Below are 20,785 nucleotides of genomic sequence, written 5' to 3'. Positions count from 1 at the left end.
TCAGCGGCGCACCCCGGAACCAACACAGGACAGGTACAGGTATGTAGCCTGCCTGTGTTAGCCACAACTTAAACAATGTCTGTTCCGGCACCTGCACTGTTTGCACCATCTTTCTCATAACTTGTAGAACATAGGTTTCACAGAGCTGCACCTACACCGGTGTCCGTCCGTTTTGGACAGTCCGCGGACAGCGGAGTCCAACGGACCTCCTCACCTGTTCAGACGGAGCCGAGTGGCCTCCACGGCACCCGGCAGAGGTCGACTCCTCAAGCACAACGACTACAATATGTAAAAAAACATTGCTGTTACATGTCTCAGCACTAGAAACTTTCCGCGTGTGAATGTGTGTAATGTGCTAATCCCCTAATAAAAGTGTTATTACTGTACATTGTCAAGTTATTTATAAAACACAACGCCAGACACACACTGTACAATGTTTACATAACCACAACCCAGGCTCAGCCACAGGTAACGAAGCCCTTCGTTACAATATAGAATAAAATATTCTGAAAATGTGGATTCTTAGCTTTAAGCGTGTCGGGGTTTTTTTTACACTGCTGCACTGTTTGTCCCTGCGGGCTTCTGTAGTTCAAACTTTCCGCGTTCCTCAGGTGTTTCCGCTCGCGGTGTTTTTCTTCCTGCTGTAGCTCAAAGGACAGAACTCAGTCATACTGTTGTTGTGTGAATTACCTGTGTGAATCACCTGTCACGGTGTCCCGCTTTGGTTTATCGTTTGTGTGTTAAGTGAATAGCGCGACCGATGCTAATGCGCTAGCCCGTCAATGGGCTTTTTATGCTATGTTAGCACAGAGCTAACTGCTATTTACCACGCATGTTGTGTTGAAAATAATCATTTCAGTTTGTTTGTATTGTATTTTTGTTTGTATTTGTGAAACGAAGTGACAGACTTTCTTTATTATGTTTTGTTTTCCAGTTTCACAGATCTGCTCAGTGAAAGAAACGGTTTAACTGTTCAGCTGCGGCCAAATAAAAATACATAGTGCTGCAAGTTTTCCCACAGTGTTTGTGAACTTCTGGTTCCTCAGTCAAACATTGATTTTTTCCACTTTTTCTTTCTTTCTTTCAATAGTTTGTGTGAAAAAACGTCTGAAGTCCGTTTCTGCCAAAGCTGCTGAAATTCAGCCTGAACGCTGCGTTCAGGAGCAGTCACACTGGAAAAAGTGAGCCGAGCGTCTGCAGGGAAACACTGACAGCAGCTCCGAGAAGAAATATTCATCTGCAAACAGTGTGACCCGCTCACGTCCAGCCCAGGTCCAGCTCAGGTCCAGCCCACGTCCAGCTCAGGTCCAGCCCACGTCCAGCTCATGTCCAGCTCAGGTCCAGCTCACGTCCAGCTCAGGTCCAGCTCAGGTCCAGCCCACGTCCAGCTCAGGTCCAGCTCACGTCCAGCCCACGTCCAGCCCACGTCCAGCTCAGGTCCAGCTCACGTCCAGCCCACGTCCAGCTCAGGTCCAGCTCACGTCCAGCCCACGTCCAGCTCAGGTCCAGCTCACGTCCAGCCCACGTCCAGCCCACGTCCAGCTCAGGTCCAGCTCACGTCCAGCCCACGTCCAGCTCAGGTCCAGCTCACGTCCAGCCCACGTCCAGCCCACGTCCAGCATCCCACCATCACATCCACCCAGACCACACCATCAGGTGGCAGCAGCTCTGACATCATTACATTAAGGTGACACTTCATTTTTTCATTACTTTATTGATCCCACCTGTGGAAATGACACTGCATTTACCTGTAAATCACAACATGAGTATTAGAGATTAGAATATTATTAACATGTAGCTACAGACTTTACTGCTTATTATCAAACTGTGTGTGTGTGTGTGTGATGATCCTGCAGTGAAACTATAATTAAAGGGATTGAAGCTTTAATGACACATGATGATTTGAGGTTGTCTGTAAACATGTTCGGCCTCCTTGTCCTTGTCCTCGTCCTCGTCCAACACCTCCAGCACGTCCTGCAGGTCTCAGCCCCCCCACCCACACCGACATCTCAACAGATGTTAGAAACATTACGAAACACAGCCAACAATAAAAAGGAGCCAGTGTAAGTTTTCCAAGAGAGCAAACAAAAGAATGTTTTAATGGTGCTGCTTTAAGAGGAAAAATGTTGGACTGCTGGAGAAATTCAATTACAGCGTGATTGAGTGTTGACATTTCTGAGGCCGTAAGACAGGAAATTCATTAAAAGCAGCAGAGCAGCCTGGGAGGGAAACTCCAGCGGCTGTAAAAGAATCCGCCGGTCCGAGGTGATTATGGAACGGATCGTTGCTCGGGTCAGGCCTCCGCTCTCCGCTCAGGCAGTCCTGGGTATTTAGAGGCTCCAGAACCTCAGCGCTCGCTGTATTGATTGAAAATAATCCACCTGGGACTCGGCCTCACATCTGTACTGAAGTGGGGGGGGGGGGGGGGCGGAGGAGGAGAGGGTTTCAGGAATAATGTAAGGCATTGATTCTGACACGCATGGTATTGTAATAAGCTAATCTGGGAAAGAAACAGTCATGAAATGCAGCTGAACAAGTCGGCCATTTGTAAGCAATTTATGACGGCGTCTAATCATTACGGCGAGGTTAGGTCAACATTCACAGGAGGACGAGGACGGGGGGTGGGGGAGGAGGGGTAATCTTTTGGACAGAGTGGTGTCAGGTTCCAACAAACTGGATCTCTGACACTTCTGCTCACTGGTTTATCAGGATTCCTGCAGCAGAAAGAATTCCTTCTGTGTTTCCAGCAGAGGATTTGTTGGAAGAATGCACCCGAGTTAATGGAGGAGGAGTGTTTCTGCTGCACTTTCTCCTGCGGTTTCAGAGCTGCTGTATCACATATCATCGCTCCTCCTGTCAGGTAAAGAGCTTGTGTCTCCAAACAGGCCGATTTTTATGATCTGAGACAGTTACTGTGAAGGACGACGGGACGGCCTTCAGAATGATTCTGCAGAAAACACCCGCTGGCTGCACATGTTGATCTGGAAACACACAGATCCTGGAGCAGCTCTGGGCTCGTGTCTCGTGGGTGTGGATGAGTTTGCATTCGCAGCAGCAGCTGAGCTTTGTTAGAACCATTTATCCCTCAGTGATAAACACCATGTAAAGTTCTCTGTCAGGTTTTTACAATCAAAACCTTTCTGTAGCAGCTGATTCAGATCAGTGGCTTTATGGTGGGAGATTATCCTCCTGTAAAACACGGAGTTGATAGCAGCTCATTATGAGCCATGGTTACGCTTCATTGTCAGGTGACCTCTAGTGGACGTAGTAATTATGACAGTGGTGAAGGAGGAAGTCAGGTGACATGGAGCGACAGGAAGAGGTCGGGCTGGAAGGATGTGCTTCCTGTGTGAAGCCGATAGTCAGGACTGTTTCTTTTATCCACGACAGGTCACACGCTTAACCTCGTGTTTATGGCTGTTACCATGACAACGCAGGTCCGGTACACCTGGCCCTGGTATGCACCCATGGGTCGTATCAGAGGACAGGGACAAACCGCCCGTGTGTGTGCGTGTGGTATTTGTAACACAGCCTTCTCTGGATCTCCTGCTCGGGGAATCTCAGGGTTCTGTCCTGAGACGCAGCTGCAGAGTGAAACTCGTGAGCTGTTGTCAGTGACCACACCTTCAGCTGAGCTCACTGTGAAGCTGTTCACAGCTGAAACTCGGCTCGCTGAGACTCCACACGTTAACCTGCAGCCACTTCTCTTTAAAGACGACGTCTGCGCTGTGGTTTCAGGTGTATTTACCTGTGAAATGATCAGAGGCTCCGTCGTGTCCATGTCAGCTGACGTTCGACAGAATGAGACGTGAGTCTGTGGAGGGAAAGCTCTGCAGACTCTGTTCTTCTGTAGCTAACGGAAACTCTTCCCGCCAGTTCATTTTGAAAGAGCAACGGCCAATGAGCAAACAGCAACAGATGTTTCCCACATCTGTGTGTTCTCTGTGTAGCTTCACGCTTCTGTGTTTTTCACTTCAGCCTCAAATCGCAGGATTTCCATCTGCACAACTGGAAAATGTGTTTTTATTGTTTATTGTCAACAAGAGGAAAGAAGATGAAATATCTGACCCCAGATCAGCTCATTTTGTTTGTTTGTTTGTTTGTTGTTTTACAGAATTATTCAGAAAGTTTCCCAAAGAGGAAGCTGAAATTTCTGACAGTGAGATTTTTCTTCAGTGTCCCAGTTTCACTCGCTCTGATTATTTTAGATAATTATAGATAATTATTTCATTTGTGTTTTTCCATTTATTGTTTTTTGTTGGGACTTTCTGTTTAAATAAAGGTAATAAAAACAAAATGAACAGAATCAGTTTCTCAATAATCAAAAATCAATAATCGTGTGAACGAAGCAGAAACTAAACTGTGATTGTATCGTTGCAGACGTGTGCAGCTTCCAGTTCCCGTCCACAGTGTGACCGTCCACAGGACGCACGTCCTCCCACCCGAGCATTCACCACTCCCCGGACGGAGGAGGACGACACCTGCAGCGTCCAGCACTCACAGGTCTGTCCATAAAGACTTTAACGCATTTGACTGCAGCCGCCACCGAGCTGTTACCGTGTTTATAAACGGTCATCCTCCTTTTCCTCCTCTAACTGCACTCGGAGGGCCTGTTTGAGGCGACGGGCGACCCGAGCGGCAGCAGGAACATTTAATCATCGTGGTCTCCGTGATGTTAGTTTGTCTTTTTTCTGCGTCAGTCTGGTGAAAAGAGCCAGAACGAAAAGCTAAAGATTAAAATCTACTCTGAGATTTCACTGAACTCCACAATCAATCTGAGCATTTTCAGATTTTTCAGACTTTGGAAAAACTTGAGGAGCTCGATGCAGATGTATCAGCGTTCAGAGCATTAAAACCAAACTCTCTCTCTGTACTGTTGCTTTATTTTCTGGCTGCACTGCAGGTGTTTAACCGTTAACACGTGAGTTTTCCTGAACCCTCAGAGTCCTGCAGCCATCTCCAGGTGATTAAAAACAGGCCTATTTCTAAATAAATTATGTTTTCTCTCTCTCAGCTTTAATACCTTCCAGCTCTGAGAGGTCAGACTCCCAGCCCGGATTCACTCGCAACTTTGAGGCAAAATAACAAAAAAGTAGAGAAGCGGAGAGAGTGAGAAATCCTCAGCAAAGTGTAAATAATATTTTCTACCTGAGAGCGCTTTCAGAGGGGTTAAAATAAATCCCTGAAAACAGCAGCGTCCCGGGGTAATGAAGCAGCTCATGAATATTCTGTGTGGAGCTTTGCAACAAGTCCACTTTTTCTTATTTTCTAATTGACGGAAAGTTCAGACAATTATTTATTTATCGCTGCTATTCCTCGGTGCTCCCTGAGAGACTGATGAAAAATAAGAGAGGGGTGTGTTGTGAGAGGAGGAGCCGGGCTGCTGACAAACCCTAAGACCTTGTAAAGATCGCTCCTAACAGATTTTCTACCGAGGATTTGTGAACTCCATCTCGGCTAATCACAATGGAGCCTATTAGTGCTTGACATTTTTATCCGGCAGCCAAAGACTTCAAATCTGGGCTGCAGCAGGGGCTAACGGTAGCGGACAGTTCATCGAGGCAGCCGGGGGGCCGGGGGGCCTGCCCGCGCTCCTCCTGGGCCCACCTGCAATCCAATACCTGAGCCCCAGCGCCCCAGACGCATTGATTTCTTGTCAGCTGCAGAAGTTTTCAGCCCGGGCTGAGGGCGAGGATGGGGGGAGGGCGCGGAGGGGAGGGAGCGCAGGGATAAGGGGTGAGAGAAATCTTAATTAAGAGAGGGGGATTTACTCGACCTGGCTGCAGCTTCTTTGGGGATCCGGTCAATGAATCATACGAAGGAGGGAGAAGAAGAAGGAGTGAGTTTTCTGCTGGAGCCGGAGATTAAAAAGAGTGACAGGCCGAACACGATGCGATGTGGAGAGTCTGCTCTCCTGTCGATTCCTCTGTCTTTACGAGGGGTGAAGGTGGGGCCTCAGGCAGATCTGCACTGTTGAACTCATTACAGAGTATTACCCACTAAGAAAACACTTCGCCGCTCTAATTGCCCAATTTAGGACTGCAGGTGGTCGCGGCAGCCGGCAGTCACTCACACCTTTTTACTGCTTCTCTCGGCTCTCGCCTCGCCGCCGACCCGAGCGCTCTAATAACAAACACATGATGCTTTTTACAGACGGCGGCCGAGCGTCAGGACCGAGCTTCACACCGACTGAATCCCGATCAGAGCTGACTGAGACGCTCATTCAGTCATTTGTACAATTTAATGTCTTCATTTTAATCACTTTTCATTCCAAATACGATTTTTAAAAAAAACTGTCTGCTACAGACAGACTGATCACTGATGTTTCACAGATTCACTCACTGGTTCTTTACTGGAGTGAAAGTACAGAAGTGATTCAGCACAGTGTGATACCACCGAGTATTAAGCTGTTATTCTGAAATATCATTTCACCAGAACAGAAAATAAAACAAAATTACAGAGCACACGACAGTACGCAGCTAAAACAGTCTTTAAAACATCGAAACAGAAAATACTGAGGAGCAGATCTGTGACACTGAGTTGGATGAATGTGGTAAAAAGCAAAGAGAGATTTTACTGAAAATAAATTTCAGTTTTTTAAAGCAAGTCTTTATAAATCAGGACAGATATTAATCCCAGATTAAGATTCTTCATTTTAAAGACAGGCTTTTAATTTGAAAAACATCAGGAAGTCTTGCTGAACATGGATGGAGAGTCGGGCAAATCAGAAAATCAGTGAGAGCAGCGAGCGTGATGATGATGATGATGATGATGATTTTATGTTATAGTGACTTCACCTTGTGATCTGCTGAACATGTCACAGTTAATTAAACCCTCACAGAATATTTATTTATTTATCTATAGATAATTGATATTTTATGAGACAGATGAAGAAGAACCGGTCGTTTTATTGACCCCTGACCCTGAGCATCTCTGAGTGGCATCAACACGAGCAGTGGGGCACAGGTCTTCATGGGTGAGACCAGGACCAGAGTCAGGCCAGAAATATTGTGCTTTTCACTCCACTGCAGGAGCAAGACCTGTGTTTAAAATAAATCACACACACTCACAGATGAGAGTGTGTGTGTGTGGTTTGTGTCCTGGTGGAGGCGGTGGAAACCACACACCACCAGAGACATAATTAGCCTGTTGAGTTAAAGCGCCGCTCGGCCCCCGGCTCCGTCCGGCCAGTCCATGATGTCACTTCCTGCCCCGCTGGAGGAGAAGAAGTGTGTTTGAAGTCTTCAGAGAGGAACAGGAAGGGTTGTCACACCGCTGGCCTGGAGTCAGATCTTAAACCGGTGTTTAAGGGTTTAACTGGTTCCTGTGAAACAGAAACAACTTTCACAGTGAGCAGAGGAATGAGTTCAGCAGCAGCTCCTTCACTCCAGGTGCTGCAGGTCTGAGCCATCTGTTCAATACGAGCAGAAACCAAACCGATCAGATCTGATCGGATCTGATTGGATCTGAGCTCAGGTGGCTGGAAACACCCCCGTCATACTGGGAGATGTTCCTGAAACCAGCTCTGGAGCCAGTGAGTCAGTGACGGACTCCACTCCCTGTGAAACGGTTACGAACAAGAGAGGTTGTGACCCTCTGGTATGTTTTTATTTATTGGTCTTAACAGACGTAAAGTCTTGCAGGTTTTCCATGTTTGCGGCTTTCAGAGTTTAACCTCCAGCCGCTGAGGTTTCTCTGTCCCTCCTTCACTTTTCATATTTCACTGCCATCTCTCTGTAATCACATCCAGATGTTGTCATCGGCTCCCCGTCCTGCTTCCTGTGTCCAGTTCCCACCGAGCGCTGGAACGTGACACTTTCCCCTGGAAAATATAATAAAACAGAAAAAGCACAGTGCAGCTATTTCCTTTCATAAATCCTGGGCCCTCTCCGTCTCACTGTAGCTCTCAGAGTACATTTGCTATATTTTAATGGAAGAAGCGTCGAGGCGAGCGGCAGTAAATCCACGTCGACAGCGACCGGTGGACTTTCATCGTCTACCTGACCCTCTGTGGATTTATGTCTGGACACGCTGCTCATGCATGTAATAACTCCTCCCATCCTTTCAGCACCGGGATCAGGTTTCAGTGTCTGCGTGCGACGATCCGTCCGTCCGTCCGTCCACCAATAAACAGCAGCCTCACCTGTCGACACAGCGGCCTGGCGCTTCGTTGTGCAGGATTTACCGCTCTGTGGGGTGAGGACGGGGGTGGGGACGGGGGCTTGTACCTGATGGGTTTATGATTCGTGTGGTGTCTTAACTTGCTGCTGAACTTCTTTAACAGATGAATCCGCTTTAAAAAACACTGATTGTTCTGTTTGTTTTGAGCTGGATTTGCGTCTGTGGGAACGTGGACATGTTGAGCTGCTGGTTTCCTGCACATGAGGCCGAACAGGCTGCTGATTCGTCTCATCGAAAGCAGATTGACAGATCACACACTCTGCGCTCGTCCGTCTGCACGACGCCTTCAAAAGCATCACCTGTCAGTACTTTAGACTTGAGTATTAATACGTGCTCTCAGCATTACGCACTAATAGTTTTTATCTGACAGTTTTTAGTGATCGTCTTCACTGCATCGTGCTCTTTGTTTGAAAACACTAAACAGTTGGAATCATTTCTGTGTAGAAAATAATCACAACAAAGCTCGAAAGTCATTAACTATTTTACTATTTTGATGTGGTGGTAATAATCACAGTCACAGGAGCCTGTTCACTGTCTGCTCCGCGGTTTCATTTGCTTTGTGAAACATAATTAGTAAAAACCTTTGCTGCCCTCCTTTGTCTCCACTCGCCTGGAGATGAAACGCAGCTCTGAGTGCAGTGCAGTCACACACACCGAGCTCAGATAAAACAGGAACAGAGGAAATATTGAGCAGCTGATGGAGGTTAACAGGTTTTCAGTCAGCGTGTTGTCGGTTTTCCTGCCTGTGTTTCATCATCGTGTTCTCACTGTTGCTTTAATATCGACTGTCACCAGGGAGCGACACAAATATGTACCATCATCGTCTGAGGCGATGAAGAAATGAAGAACATAATAACATCAAAAGAAAACAAAGTGCTCGGCTCAGTCTAAAGAAAAAAAACTGACACTTTACAGCGAAAACAGCCGTGTTCATTTCCATATTAGATGTTGTCAAAGCTTCATTCAGGGCCCCCGAGGTGTTCGGTCCCCGGAGGATTCCTCCCCGTCAGAGGAAAATAAAAGAAGCAGAGCCTCCCCCTCCAGAGCCGATCGCCTCTTTGTTTCAGTGTCTGAGAAGTTTTCTAAAAATACGATGTCTGATCGGATAAATCATGTTTCAGTCTGAAGTGTTTTCAGAGTCCGAGGCTGAGGTTCCCCGAAGGACTCGCAGAGTGTTTTCTCTGCCTGATAAGAATAACTGAGCTAATATTTTCAATATCCAGCCTCATACAAGACAAACATTCACAGTAACATTTACATTTTCTGACATGGAGCTTACGGAGCTCAGAGCCCGGCGGCCTCCGCTTCGGGTCCAGGTTCTCTAATAATATTGTGTACACAAGTACTGTGAACCAGTGTGTACGTATGCTGACCGAGCTCTGTTACAGCTGCAGCTTAATGCAATTTACTGGAGACGAGGTTCCAGGGGTCACTCAGAGTTTTCAAGGGGTCCTTGAGGCTTTAATGATGATGAGAGTAAGAGTCCCTAAGATGGTTCTAAGGGTCTCTGAGGAGGACTGAGGGAACCCTGGGATCAGGGAGGGCGTTTTTAGGACCTTGAGGTTTTGTGAGTCATTTGCATGGTTCTGGTTGAGGACCTTATATGCATGTGGTTATTCAAATGGTTCCAGGGTCCCTGTGAGATCTGAGAGCCACTGGTGGAGTGTCCTCAGAGAAGAACCTTTGAAGGTTCTGGTCCTTGGGGAAGTTCAAAGAGTTCTTGAAGGGAATGTAGGGGCCATTTAGGAGGTTTTGGTGTCACTGGGAATCCTTGAGAGGGTTTCAGGTATCCTTGGCAAGGTTGTGTCATTGAGTAAGTAGTTCGTGTTGTTGAGAGGATTGTCAGGGTTGTTCTTGGGTCACTTAAAGTCCTTGACACGGTTTTGGGGCCCTCAGGGAAGTGTTAAAGGTTGTTGAAGAAGTCCCTTTAAGCAGTTATTGACAGGGTTCACAGAAAGCAGGAGTCCTTGAAGAGGTTCTATGTTGAGTGAGTGGGTTCTAGGGGCTTGAGGAGAACTTAGGGGGTGTGTCAGGGGTCACTGAGAGGCTTATGGTACTCCTTAAGTGAAAGGGTTCTGGGGGTGCATGTTGGGTTTTATGTGGTTGAAGTCATTTGACAGGGTTTGGGGATCCTGCAGCAGGTTTTAAGGAGCTTGACAGAGTTCTAGGGGTGCCTAAAATGGTTTCAGGCGTCCTTGGGGATGTTCTTGAGGCTGTTGGCGGATTATAGGGGCCCCCTGGGTGAGTTCCAGGGGTTCTTGAGGAAGTATTCAGGGTTCTATTACCTCAGTCCAAAACTAACTGACAAAGAAACAAAAAACTACAGCAGCAGATTTATTTTCTCTGTGTAAGTGAAAAGCTGTGTGGACTCTGACTGTTGATCCTCTCTGCAGGGTTTCCTGTTCTTCATCTCTGAGCTGCACTGACGACTGCTGCTGGCTGTACATTAGATCCAGATTACGCCTCTGAGACCCATGAGAACAACATTTCCAAAACACTGAAAGAAAAGTCGCCTCTTTCTGGGATGTTTTTCTTTGACAGAAAAAAAAATCTCAAACCGCTGTCAGGGGTTCCTGCAGACGGAAAACTCTCAGAGAAGTCGGGGAATCCCTGAGGAACAACAGCCAGGAACCCAGAAGGGTGGGGGGACACCACAGCCCAACCACAGAAGTTTTTCAAGAACCACCACAGAGCTGCGGTCCGTGGGGTCACATGACGTGTCGACTCCGTCCTGGACATGTGGAGGTTTTTGACGAGAGGAAATGCAGCAGCGTTTTATGACCCATTAAGGGGGGGGGAGTTCAGATTTCAGAGGGGGTGGGGCTCAGACTTTGGAGGGTGGGGCTCAGATCTGGGATGAAGTTCAGTATTTTGAAACTCCCACAGTGACCTGAGCAGTTTGAGGAAACTCTCGGCTGTGGGCAGGAAAACGCTGCAGCTCCTGGGAAACAGAAAAAAACAGTTTGTTAAATTAACTGTGAACTCGAGCAGGAAACAAACAAACAAACAAACACACCTGAGCATCAGCGCCCAGCGACGGAGGGACGCACTGATCCTGTGGTGCATGACCAGAAAACACTGTTTGAACATGTTCACTGGGGCTTCAGGGAATAATGAACAGAACCATCAGTCATTTAATAAAGAAGATAATAAAATAAGAACTGTCAGATCTGATCATTGTAATGAGAATGAACATAATTGTTGGTTTCACTCACGTTTTTTATCTTTTCATTATTTAACAAAGAAAAAATTTAAGTGAATTAATAAAACAACTTTATAACAAACAGGTCCACAAGATGGAGGATGGAGGACCTGAAAAAGCTGCTGACACCAGACTGATGAGGAGGGAAGCTGCTGTGGGAAAGCCTGAGTGAGTCAGACAGACAGGAGGGGGACCACGGCCAGGACGTGTCCATCAAAGGACATAAACTGATGTCTCTCAGCTTCTACTGGAATTTAAAGTGAAGTTATGGGATTATAAACAACGACTGGACTGAAGAGCAGCTACCACAGCTCTGTGACTCCTATTGTCCTACGCTCTGGTGAAGTAAAACCCACATGCTGTACATCATAAAACAGTGAAGACTGTGTGTGTGTGTGTGTGTGTGTGTGTGTGTGTGTCAGGGGACGTGACCTTACATTAACCCTGCTGTGAAGGTTCAGAGGAGGATGAAGAGGAGCGTGGCTCCGCCTTCTCACTCCTGCCACAAAGAATGAAATAAAGAAGAAAAAAGAAAAGCTGGAGTTTGAGTTTGAATAAAGGTCAGCCGTCAGAACACACACACACACACACAGTATAACAGCAGTCATCCTGAGAGGATTTGAGCGTGTGCAGAGGTGGATTGTGATTTTTCTGCAGGATGAGAAACAGGCTTGTGCATCAGATGCAGCTCTGCAGTTTGACCTGCTGATAAAACATCAAGTCAGACCAGAGGTTACGTCCAGCTGTGACCAGATCACGTCACAGCTGGAGTGTGAAGGTGAGGGGAAGCAGGAGGACACAAAAAAAATCAGGCAGGATTCAAGACGTGTAAGACCCGTACAGGGGTCAAGCCAGGATTTTTTGTGGGACGAGGTTCCAGGAATAGAATTTAATGATCACTGAGGACATTCAAGGTGTCCTTGAGAGGGTTGGGGTTAGCGAGTGGCTTCTGAGAGTCCATGATGACGATGCAGGATCACTTGACACGGTTTCAGTGATTCCCAAACACATTGTGCAGGTCCAGGAGAGGCGTCCATGAGTCCTTGTAGGGAGTTTATGGGCCTTTGTGCCTCAGGGTTCCCTAAGAGGGTTCTAAGAGTACTCAGATTCCAGGGAAACGAAGAGTCTGTGCAAGAGTGTCTGTCTGGAGTCCTTGAGGACATTTTCAGGTCCTTGACAGGGTTCTAGGGGTCCTTGATTGTTATAAGATCATCTGGAAAAGACTAGGCTTCAGGATTAGGGTTCTAGACTCGTTTCAGGGACGCCAGAGGACACTGTCCTGAGAGGATTTTGAGCTTCTCAGTGTTCGGACTGAGGTTTGGTCTGAGTGTGGAAGCAGCTGAGAACATGCAGTGAATGTAAACAGAGCAGCTGTTGTGTCTTTGTGCTGTCGAATGAGATTTTAAGATGTTGAAATGTGTCTTGATCCATAAGTCACCGCGCTGTGTTCGAGTCCTGACCGTGTGTGTGTGTGTGTGTGTTGTCTCTGGGTGTGTGAGACATCAGTAATCATGTCTTGTCTAAGTGCTTTACATGGTGGCTTCATCCACACAGTGTGAGGATCATTATTACATCCTATTATTGGAGCACAGCGAGGCAGCACAGACAATTATCCTGAAAACATGCAGCCGATTCAATATCTCAGCTCTAATAATAGACACATTAACTGAGCTCCAAACAAACTCTGAATCCTATTAAGACTCTGCTGCTTATTACTGCCGCAGTAATTATTTCCCTCTCTGCTCCAACACTTGTCTTACAGGATAATTCAGTCTCCGACAGCAGATCTCTCACCTCCTCCCTGTGAAAACACTGAGCAGGTTAGAATCTTTCCTTTGTTTCACAGTCTGACAGCAGCGTCTGTGCTAAACACGAACAATCAGAACCTGATAAAGAGCGTCTGACAGAACGCGCTCTGTATTTACATGTTTCTGTGGCCTTTTATTCATCTGCTAAATGAAATGTTTTTGTCTGAAAACTGAACATTTGTCCTCGTGTTTTTATTCATTTCCAGGTTTTTTCAGTCACTGAGGAAACATGAAGAAGGTTTCATCAGGCAGGTTGTTTAAACCGTCTGTCGGAGGCTGTAGCTTTGTCTTTCTGTCCTGAAGCTAACGTCAAACGTCCGATCAGACTCTCAATGTTGTCGACTTTGATCCGATTGTTCCTGATTTAAAATCAGGAAGTTCCTGTTTTCCCTTTGGCTTCGTGCCTCAGGTATCGGTTCTGAAGCGTATGGACCGTGGTGCCTTCAGTATTTAAAAAAAAAAAAAAAAAATCCACAAACTTCATATTGTGGGTCGATGACATGTTTTATTTTATTTATTTTATTTAAGTGTCCAGCCACAGAGAACACTGATGAACTTTACTCAGAAACAGGCAGGAAGAGAAAATCCTCCACTGAGCTTCCTGATGAGACTCACCTGGATCAGGCCTGTAATCAGGTGACTCGTTTCACCTGTGTGTGGCCGGACTGAAGAAGCCTGGAGTCCAACGCTGCAGCTTTTTCTTTGTTCCCGGAGCTAAAAGTTTGATTCATAAAATAAAAAGAAGTTTTTCTCAGATCTGATGTTCTTCATTAGAATAACATGAAATCTGAAGTCACGTCTGTGATCTGTGATCTGTGTCTGATCCTGAACCTTCCACTGCTTTTCCTTCATGTCGAAGCCTCAGCCAGCTCCGAACGTCAGCTCCGTCCTCTCCGTCCTCTCCGTCCTCCACATCCTGGCAGCAACTGAAACCACACAGGGAAACATGTCAGGAAACATGTCATGGGAAAACGGTAAACTGGATCAGGGAGCAGTCGGGAGGCTCGCCACATGAAATGATTCCTGGGAAAAATCTGGCAGAAATTCCTCTGAATATTTCTGATCCTGCAGCCAAATGAGCTTCAGAGTCAGAAAACTGGCAGAAAAGCTTCTGCTGGTGACCAAACAGGGTCAGCGCAGGAAGTTCATGTGGACGGAGCAGGAATCTGCAGAGGGGGAGGGAATTCTGGGTTTTACTCAGGGAGGTTTCGAAAATATCTCCCCGTCTGGTTTCATGTCGTCTTCCTGTACGTGGTCTCCTGCTTTGATGGTTCTGTTACATCAGCAAAGTGACTCACACAGTAACACACCAGTGAGAGACACTGCTGAGAAAGTGAAAACGTGAACATCTTTACTTTCACTCATTTCACTCATTCATCGGCTCGTACGGATCCTTCAGACGTCTGCTCACAGTCTGTGCTCGCAAACGAAGAACTGAAGATCACATGTTGGTCAATCATGTGCGTCAAACACTTTTTATGTCTCCAAGCTGGTGATAGCCAAGACCGAGGCATTCCGTTTTCAGGTTGTCCGCCTGTCCGTCTGTCTGTCCGTCCATCCATCCGTCTGTCCGTCCCAGATTCTTCTACGCGCAATATCTCAAGAACGCTTTGAGGTCTCTCTGTCAAACTTTGCACAAATGTCAACTGTGCCTCAAGGATGAACTGAGTAGATCTTGGAGGTCAGAGGTCATGGTCGCTGTGACCTTAATGCAAACGTTGTGATTCATGTGACCAGAACCGAGTGACGAACTGTGACAGAGTCTCTGTCACAGCTGATCCTCTCAGGGTTATTTCATCTCCTCCTTCTTCAGCTCGTTTTCAGGCATCAGCGCCGTAGTTTTCGTTTCCAGCCAGAAAACTGTAAAACGCTGTGGCTGGGTTTGTTTTTGTGAAGAGGTGACGTCCTCATGTCCTCATGTCCTCACGTCCTCACGTCAGACTTTTATCCGTCGGTTTCTTTCTTTTCAGCCTCCTGACGCTCAGGTCTGTGGTTCTCAGCGAGACCCTGGTCTGTCGGAGGCTGCGGCTCTTTAACATGCAGGACTGGTCGCTGCTGCTCGCTCTGATTGGACATCTGTCAATAGAGGAATTAACATGTTGGACGGGCCTCCCCTGGACAGGGGTTAGACAATCCTGCTGAGGACGCCCCCCCACCACCATCACACTGAGAGATTGACAACAGGATTAGCGAAGGAGCTCTGCCCCCGAAACCTCTGAAAGCCCCTCCTGCCCCAGAAACCCCCCCAGACCTCTGAGATAAACTCTGTGTTAAAGACTGACAGACGGGACAGAAACGTGATGCTGAAGGACTGTCTCTGCTCCTATCAGACACAGACACCAGGGTTTTATTGTCTTTATTGTTTTTATTGTTTCAGTCATCACGAAAGTTCAGATAAAAATAATCTTCAGCAAAAGAAACAAACGTTTAATCAAATTTATCTGACAAACAGTTCCCAGTCCTGATCCAGTGTAGATGCAGAGTCAGCTCCTCAGTTTGAACCAGATTCTGAACAGGCTGAGTCAGGAGGGTGGGGGTGGAGGGGGCTGAGAGGGCCCCCTCCCACCATCAGTCCGTCCAGCAACACGAGCCAGAGCACTGCACAGAGAGAAGCAGCTTCCAACACAAACTGAAGTATCCAGCAGCGACCGCGAGCACAACTGTGGATGTGAAGCATGAAATTGGTTGAAAGGCAGCCGCCACACCTTCCTGCTGCCGCTCTGTAACGTGGTCACGGGTCTGATCTCAGGGCCACGTTCCAGACCCACTTAAACCCTGAAGAGACGCCAGGTGCCCTCAGGCCAAATAACACAGGCTCTGTGATGCTGACACATGGAAACCAGACTGGATCCTGGTCCAGAGTCACAGCTGCTCCCAGCATCACCGTGATCCTGAAACCTGAACGGGCTGACACCATCACCTCCACCACCTCTTCCTCCTCCTCCACCTCTTCCTCCTCCTCCACCTCCTCCTCTTCCTTCACCACCACCTCCACACCGCAGTGATTGCTTGGACAGGTCCTGGCTCAGTGCTGCCTGTTTACAGACTCAGGTGAGGAATGAAAACCAGGTCAGACGACTTCATGTGAAACTTGTTCCTCTGTGACCTCAGTACGACCTGAGGAACTCCAAGTGTTGATGTTTCAAAATAAAAGACTTTTAATTTGAAAGACTGTGCAGGAAATGCTGAGATTGAGCTGGGCCCTGTGGATTTTTCAGTTTTTGGACCTAAACCTTTTTTTTTTTTTTAACCTGTGTAAGTTCACACCTGACCTTTGTACCATTTAAAGATTTTCAGCCGCTGCCATTTCCTGTGAAAACAGGATGTTTCAGCAGAAGTTCATGTGTAATTCAACCATTTCTTTTTATTGCAAAATTGAAAATCTGATGTTTTCTAAACAGCTGGATTTGATCTGGATTCAGTCCTGAAGCTGATTATGATTTTTTTTTTTTCTCGAGTCACTGTGTTAAATGTTAAACTGTCCGTAAGCTTAAATCTTCCTTCGGACTTTGAACTGAAACTGACTGAACTCAGCAGGAAAAATGAAAGAAAGAGGTCAGCTCCTGCTTTCCCTTTAAATATTCACTGATGATTGAGTACTCACTCACACACACACACTCACTCACACACACATACTCACTCACACACACACACACGTTTAAAACATATGCACACGTTTAAAATTCAACCAAGTCAACGGCCGACCATTTAGATTCAGGTCATTAGTTGCCCAAAATGTGCATCTCAATATGTGGGCCAACATTTATTGAGATTTTTTTTGACGGCTGAGCGACTGAATAATTCATTTTTTGTTGGGGGCACATTATTTATTTATTAATCAGCCGTAAATTTGGCCTCAGATCAGATTACCGGGCGGCTTTCCAGCACCTTCTCTGCCGGCTTTTGACTTTTCTTTTTTTCCCTCTGTCAGTGAGGATTTCAGGTCTGAGCAGCAGCATTAACATCAGCTGCTCATTATTTGTTCCATTGATTTTTGCAAATGGTGTTTCCCCAAAATATCAGCCGCCCATTACACAGCATGAATTATAGATGAGAGACGAGCTGCTGGGAAACAAAAGGCAGGACGTCCTCGCTGCTCCGGGTCTCTGCGTCGTCCTCTTTAAAAACTCTGAAATAAGTGCGGGAAGTTTTCAGGAACTGTCCGAGCTGAGCAAATCTGTTCTGACTCCGGCGAGCCGTGAAAATCCGATTTTTAGCACGAAGATCTGAATGACCTCAGCGCTGTAAGGAAGTGAAAGTCTTGCATCATATTTCCAACAAACTCCAGAAAAAGGCCTTTAGCGAAATCTCTGCATAATTTAGCAGAATCTTCAGTTTGTTTGCCGCCGACGTGTAAACACTCGTCCACTCGGTGTTTTCTTGTAGGAAGCAGATAATGAGACGGATAAATCTTAATGTCCTGCAGAATAAACACATTCAACAGTGTTTGAAGTTTCATAAATGATCTGAAACAAACGACACTGATGTGAGCAGAGATTTTATCCCGTGTCGTTTTGAACACTGGATTTCAGAATTGTTACACCATGCCGTGATGCTCCGCCTCTGAACACGCATCAGCTCGTTCAGTCAGATTCTGTCTCTGAGTTCGTCTCAGTCAGCGATCAAACGCAAAACTCTCAGACCTTTAAAGCAACAAAGTTTGACGCTGAAACGTTCTCACCTGACACCTGAGCTGACAAACACAGACTCAGGTGGGTCAGCTGCACACGTTACGCTTCTATACAACTGAACTGCATTAGCAAGGAAACGTAACTGAGAGCTGATTGGTCCGTTTCGTGTGAAGTCCAACGCGACGCGGAACGAATCAGCTCCCTGTCCATCACTCGCCCTCCTGACATCAGGAAAATCTACGTAGAGTGGAGGCGACGCTGGTCTGAGTGGCGTCAGGCCACTGAAACATCATCAGCGTTGTGTCATAGGTCACCTGACCTCACCAGGTGTCTGTGCTGTCCTCTCTGAGCGTGCAGCACAGACACACTGTTGTTCTTCTGTCTGTGGCTGAAACTGTTTCTCAGATTTATTTTCATTTCTCTGAGATTCGCTGGAAAGTTGAGTTTGTTCCAAAGAACATCTGATTAATTTTTGATGCAGATCCAGAAGCTTTTTTAAAAGTTTTCTGAACGTGGTGACGTTTTGAATCTTCCACTGTTTTCTCATGAACTGTGCACAGAATGAAACCAAACTCTGGCACATGTGAGCCATTACTGTCAGCACGTTTCATCTGAAGCAGATCCAGATGCAGATTGAAAATATAAACACTTTCTATTATTAAAGTAACAAATACACAGGATCTGTGGTCTGGGAGAACTCAGCAGTGGCATCAGTTGGATCATTTAAAGGAACATTCCCTGATTTTATTAAAGCTCCCAGTTACAGTTCCACCAGCTCATAGCTGTGTTTCATGGGACACGTCCAGATGTTATGGGTCAGAGCCGTCTCTATTTTCTGAGACCAATAGAAAAAATATGTTTCTGAGGCCGAACGCTGCAATCATACGTGTAACTGTAACACGTGTAACTCCTCCAAACAAAAGTAAATAATCATCATTCTGACAACAACAACAACAACAACAAAGGCATGCAGGAGAGCGCAGCTTCCTCTCACAGGTGGTTGCTGCACTGTGTTTTATCAGCTGATGTGCAGCAGCTTTAACTCTTGTTCTCTTGCTTTAGTTTCCAGGCTCTCCAGCCCATTTCAGTCTGACTCCTGCGCTCAGCTTCCTCCTCTGTCTCTGCCCGTCACTGATTTTCCTCCTGGTTTACTAATCTCAGGTCGAGGAGGCGTCGGAATCGTGCAGCGTGGCAGGAGCTGAGCGAGCAGAAAGCGCAAACACCCACAGCAGGTGTTGTTGGCCGGGCCGGCGGGAACGACGCCGACTCTTCACGGTGGCGTGTGCAGAGATGGACTGAGGAAGATACGGAGTGAGACAGCCATAATCGCTCTCGGCCATCTGGTGGGTGTTGTGTATCAGAAACAGTTTCGAGGCCGCGGCAGAGAGATGATTGTGTGAGGTGGATACCCGACCTCTCCGGTCCGTTTGTGAGGGAGCAGCTGACGACATCCGGCCAGAATGAAGAGTTTTCTGTGGGAGAAACGAAGCATAGAGCAGCTTCACTGAGCAGCTGGGAGTTTGCTGTTAAAGGTGCAGTCCGCGGTTTAAAGCACAGCTCTTTGAATCCGGGGACTGAAATTGTTTTCTGCTGCTGAACGAACCTGCGTGCGTGGACCACGGAGCGACTGGACGTGTGAACGAAGTTTGGTTTATCGTACACAGATGACAAACATCCCGACAGATGCATGAACACATCTGCCTTTCACATCTCACAACTGAGAGTGTGAAGTCGTTCACAAAGAGTCACAGCAGCTACAGCATGATGTTTACGTGTTTGGGCTCCATTTCATATAAATGAATATATGTCATAATATTTTAGAAGCAGTTATTTTACTGATGAGACGTTTGTATTTTTACTCAGGTAAAAATTCAAATGAGCTCAGTTCCATGAGGCTAAATAATTAGTTCTGAAGGTCGGAGGTTCAGTCCCGCCTCTGTCCTCACTGTCACCATGACAACACAGCGGTCCACTGCGTGTAGAGTGTCCTCTCTCCACCACGTTAACTTCACATGGCCTCGATTTTCAGCCGCTCTCTGAAGGTTTGATGATTTATCAGCTGATTAGTCAGCTGTGAGCCGCCACACTGTGATCACCTCCTGCACGCCGCTAACAGCCTCGATTAGTGACTGACCTGTTCTAATTGGTTAATTGGGCAGAGGAGGGTCGATGGAGCGGGGCGCTGCCTCCTGCTGGATCTGAGTCCGACCAGTCCAGCAGTGAGCAGGACCCACCAGTTTAACTCCTCAGCAAAACTCAGTGTTAAAAAAACTGAATTATATCTTTTAACCTGTTTCTTCTTTTTCTTATTCATTAATGTTTATTTTCCAGATGTGAATAATGAAGTGCAGTGATGCACATTTTCCTTTGTATCACATGTTTAAATATGATGATGAAATAATAATGAAATACTGAAATAATAATTCCATGTTGTCTCTCTGTGACTCTGCTGTTTCCTGAAGTGACGGCAGAGCAGGTTTGAGGCGTCAGCATCAACTTTCATCACTGAGTTTATCTGAAATCCTCCAAACGACCAAGTGTGTTATGTAAAGCAGAAAATGAAGGAGTGGAACAAAGTGAAAGTTTGCAGAAGCAGACGAGTCTGTGATTAAATATCCACATGTCAAACCGATCCTCAGAGCTGCTGCTGAAACAGAACAAGGTGAAAACCTGGAAAATGTATTTTTCATCTCACTGTGACTTTAAGGAGCCAAAGACGTTTCAACCCAGGAAAATCCCTGAAGTGAAGACACAAAGATTCCTCGGCCATTTCTCAGGATCCTGGATGTTACTGCTCAGACCACTTCACTTTGACTTCAGCACCACCTTTTCTCATCATACAGAACTTTTCTGCTCTTTTTTTCTTTTGCTGTAACTCTGGCTTGTTTTGAGCTGTATTACTTCTTTATTTCTGGATTTAACGGTTCTTCCTCCTCCCCCGTTTTGTGGGTTTCTGCGGATGC

The 20,785-nt window shown here is 46.5% G+C and overlaps 1 protein-coding gene across 5 annotated transcripts in view; it reads left to right on the top strand.

The window, feature by feature from the left end:
• Positions 1-20,785, top strand: part of LOC121187991 (uncharacterized protein DDB_G0284671-like) — a 30,404-nt gene continuing 9,619 nt past the window's right edge. The window contains exons 1-7 of one of the 5 annotated variants that reach the window (XM_041047447.1): positions 1-39; positions 1,091-1,687; positions 2,710-2,860; positions 4,381-4,503; positions 11,469-11,551; positions 13,146-13,203; positions 13,398-13,897. In XM_041047447.1, the coding sequence (XP_040903381.1) occupies positions 1,326-1,687; positions 2,710-2,860; positions 4,381-4,503; positions 11,469-11,551; positions 13,146-13,203; positions 13,398-13,424 (804 nt within the window). In that variant the 5' untranslated portion in view covers positions 1-39; positions 1,091-1,325 and the 3' untranslated portion in view covers positions 13,425-13,897. The other 4 variants (XM_041047448.1, XR_005894674.1, XR_005894675.1 and 1 more) reach the window with 4 other exon arrangements.

This window comes from Toxotes jaculatrix, chromosome 10, assembly GCF_017976425.1.
Source record: "Toxotes jaculatrix isolate fToxJac2 chromosome 10, fToxJac2.pri, whole genome shotgun sequence".
Classification (NCBI taxonomy): Eukaryota; Metazoa; Chordata; class Actinopteri; family Toxotidae; genus Toxotes; species Toxotes jaculatrix.
This window is presented reverse-complemented; position numbering and strand designations above follow the sequence as displayed.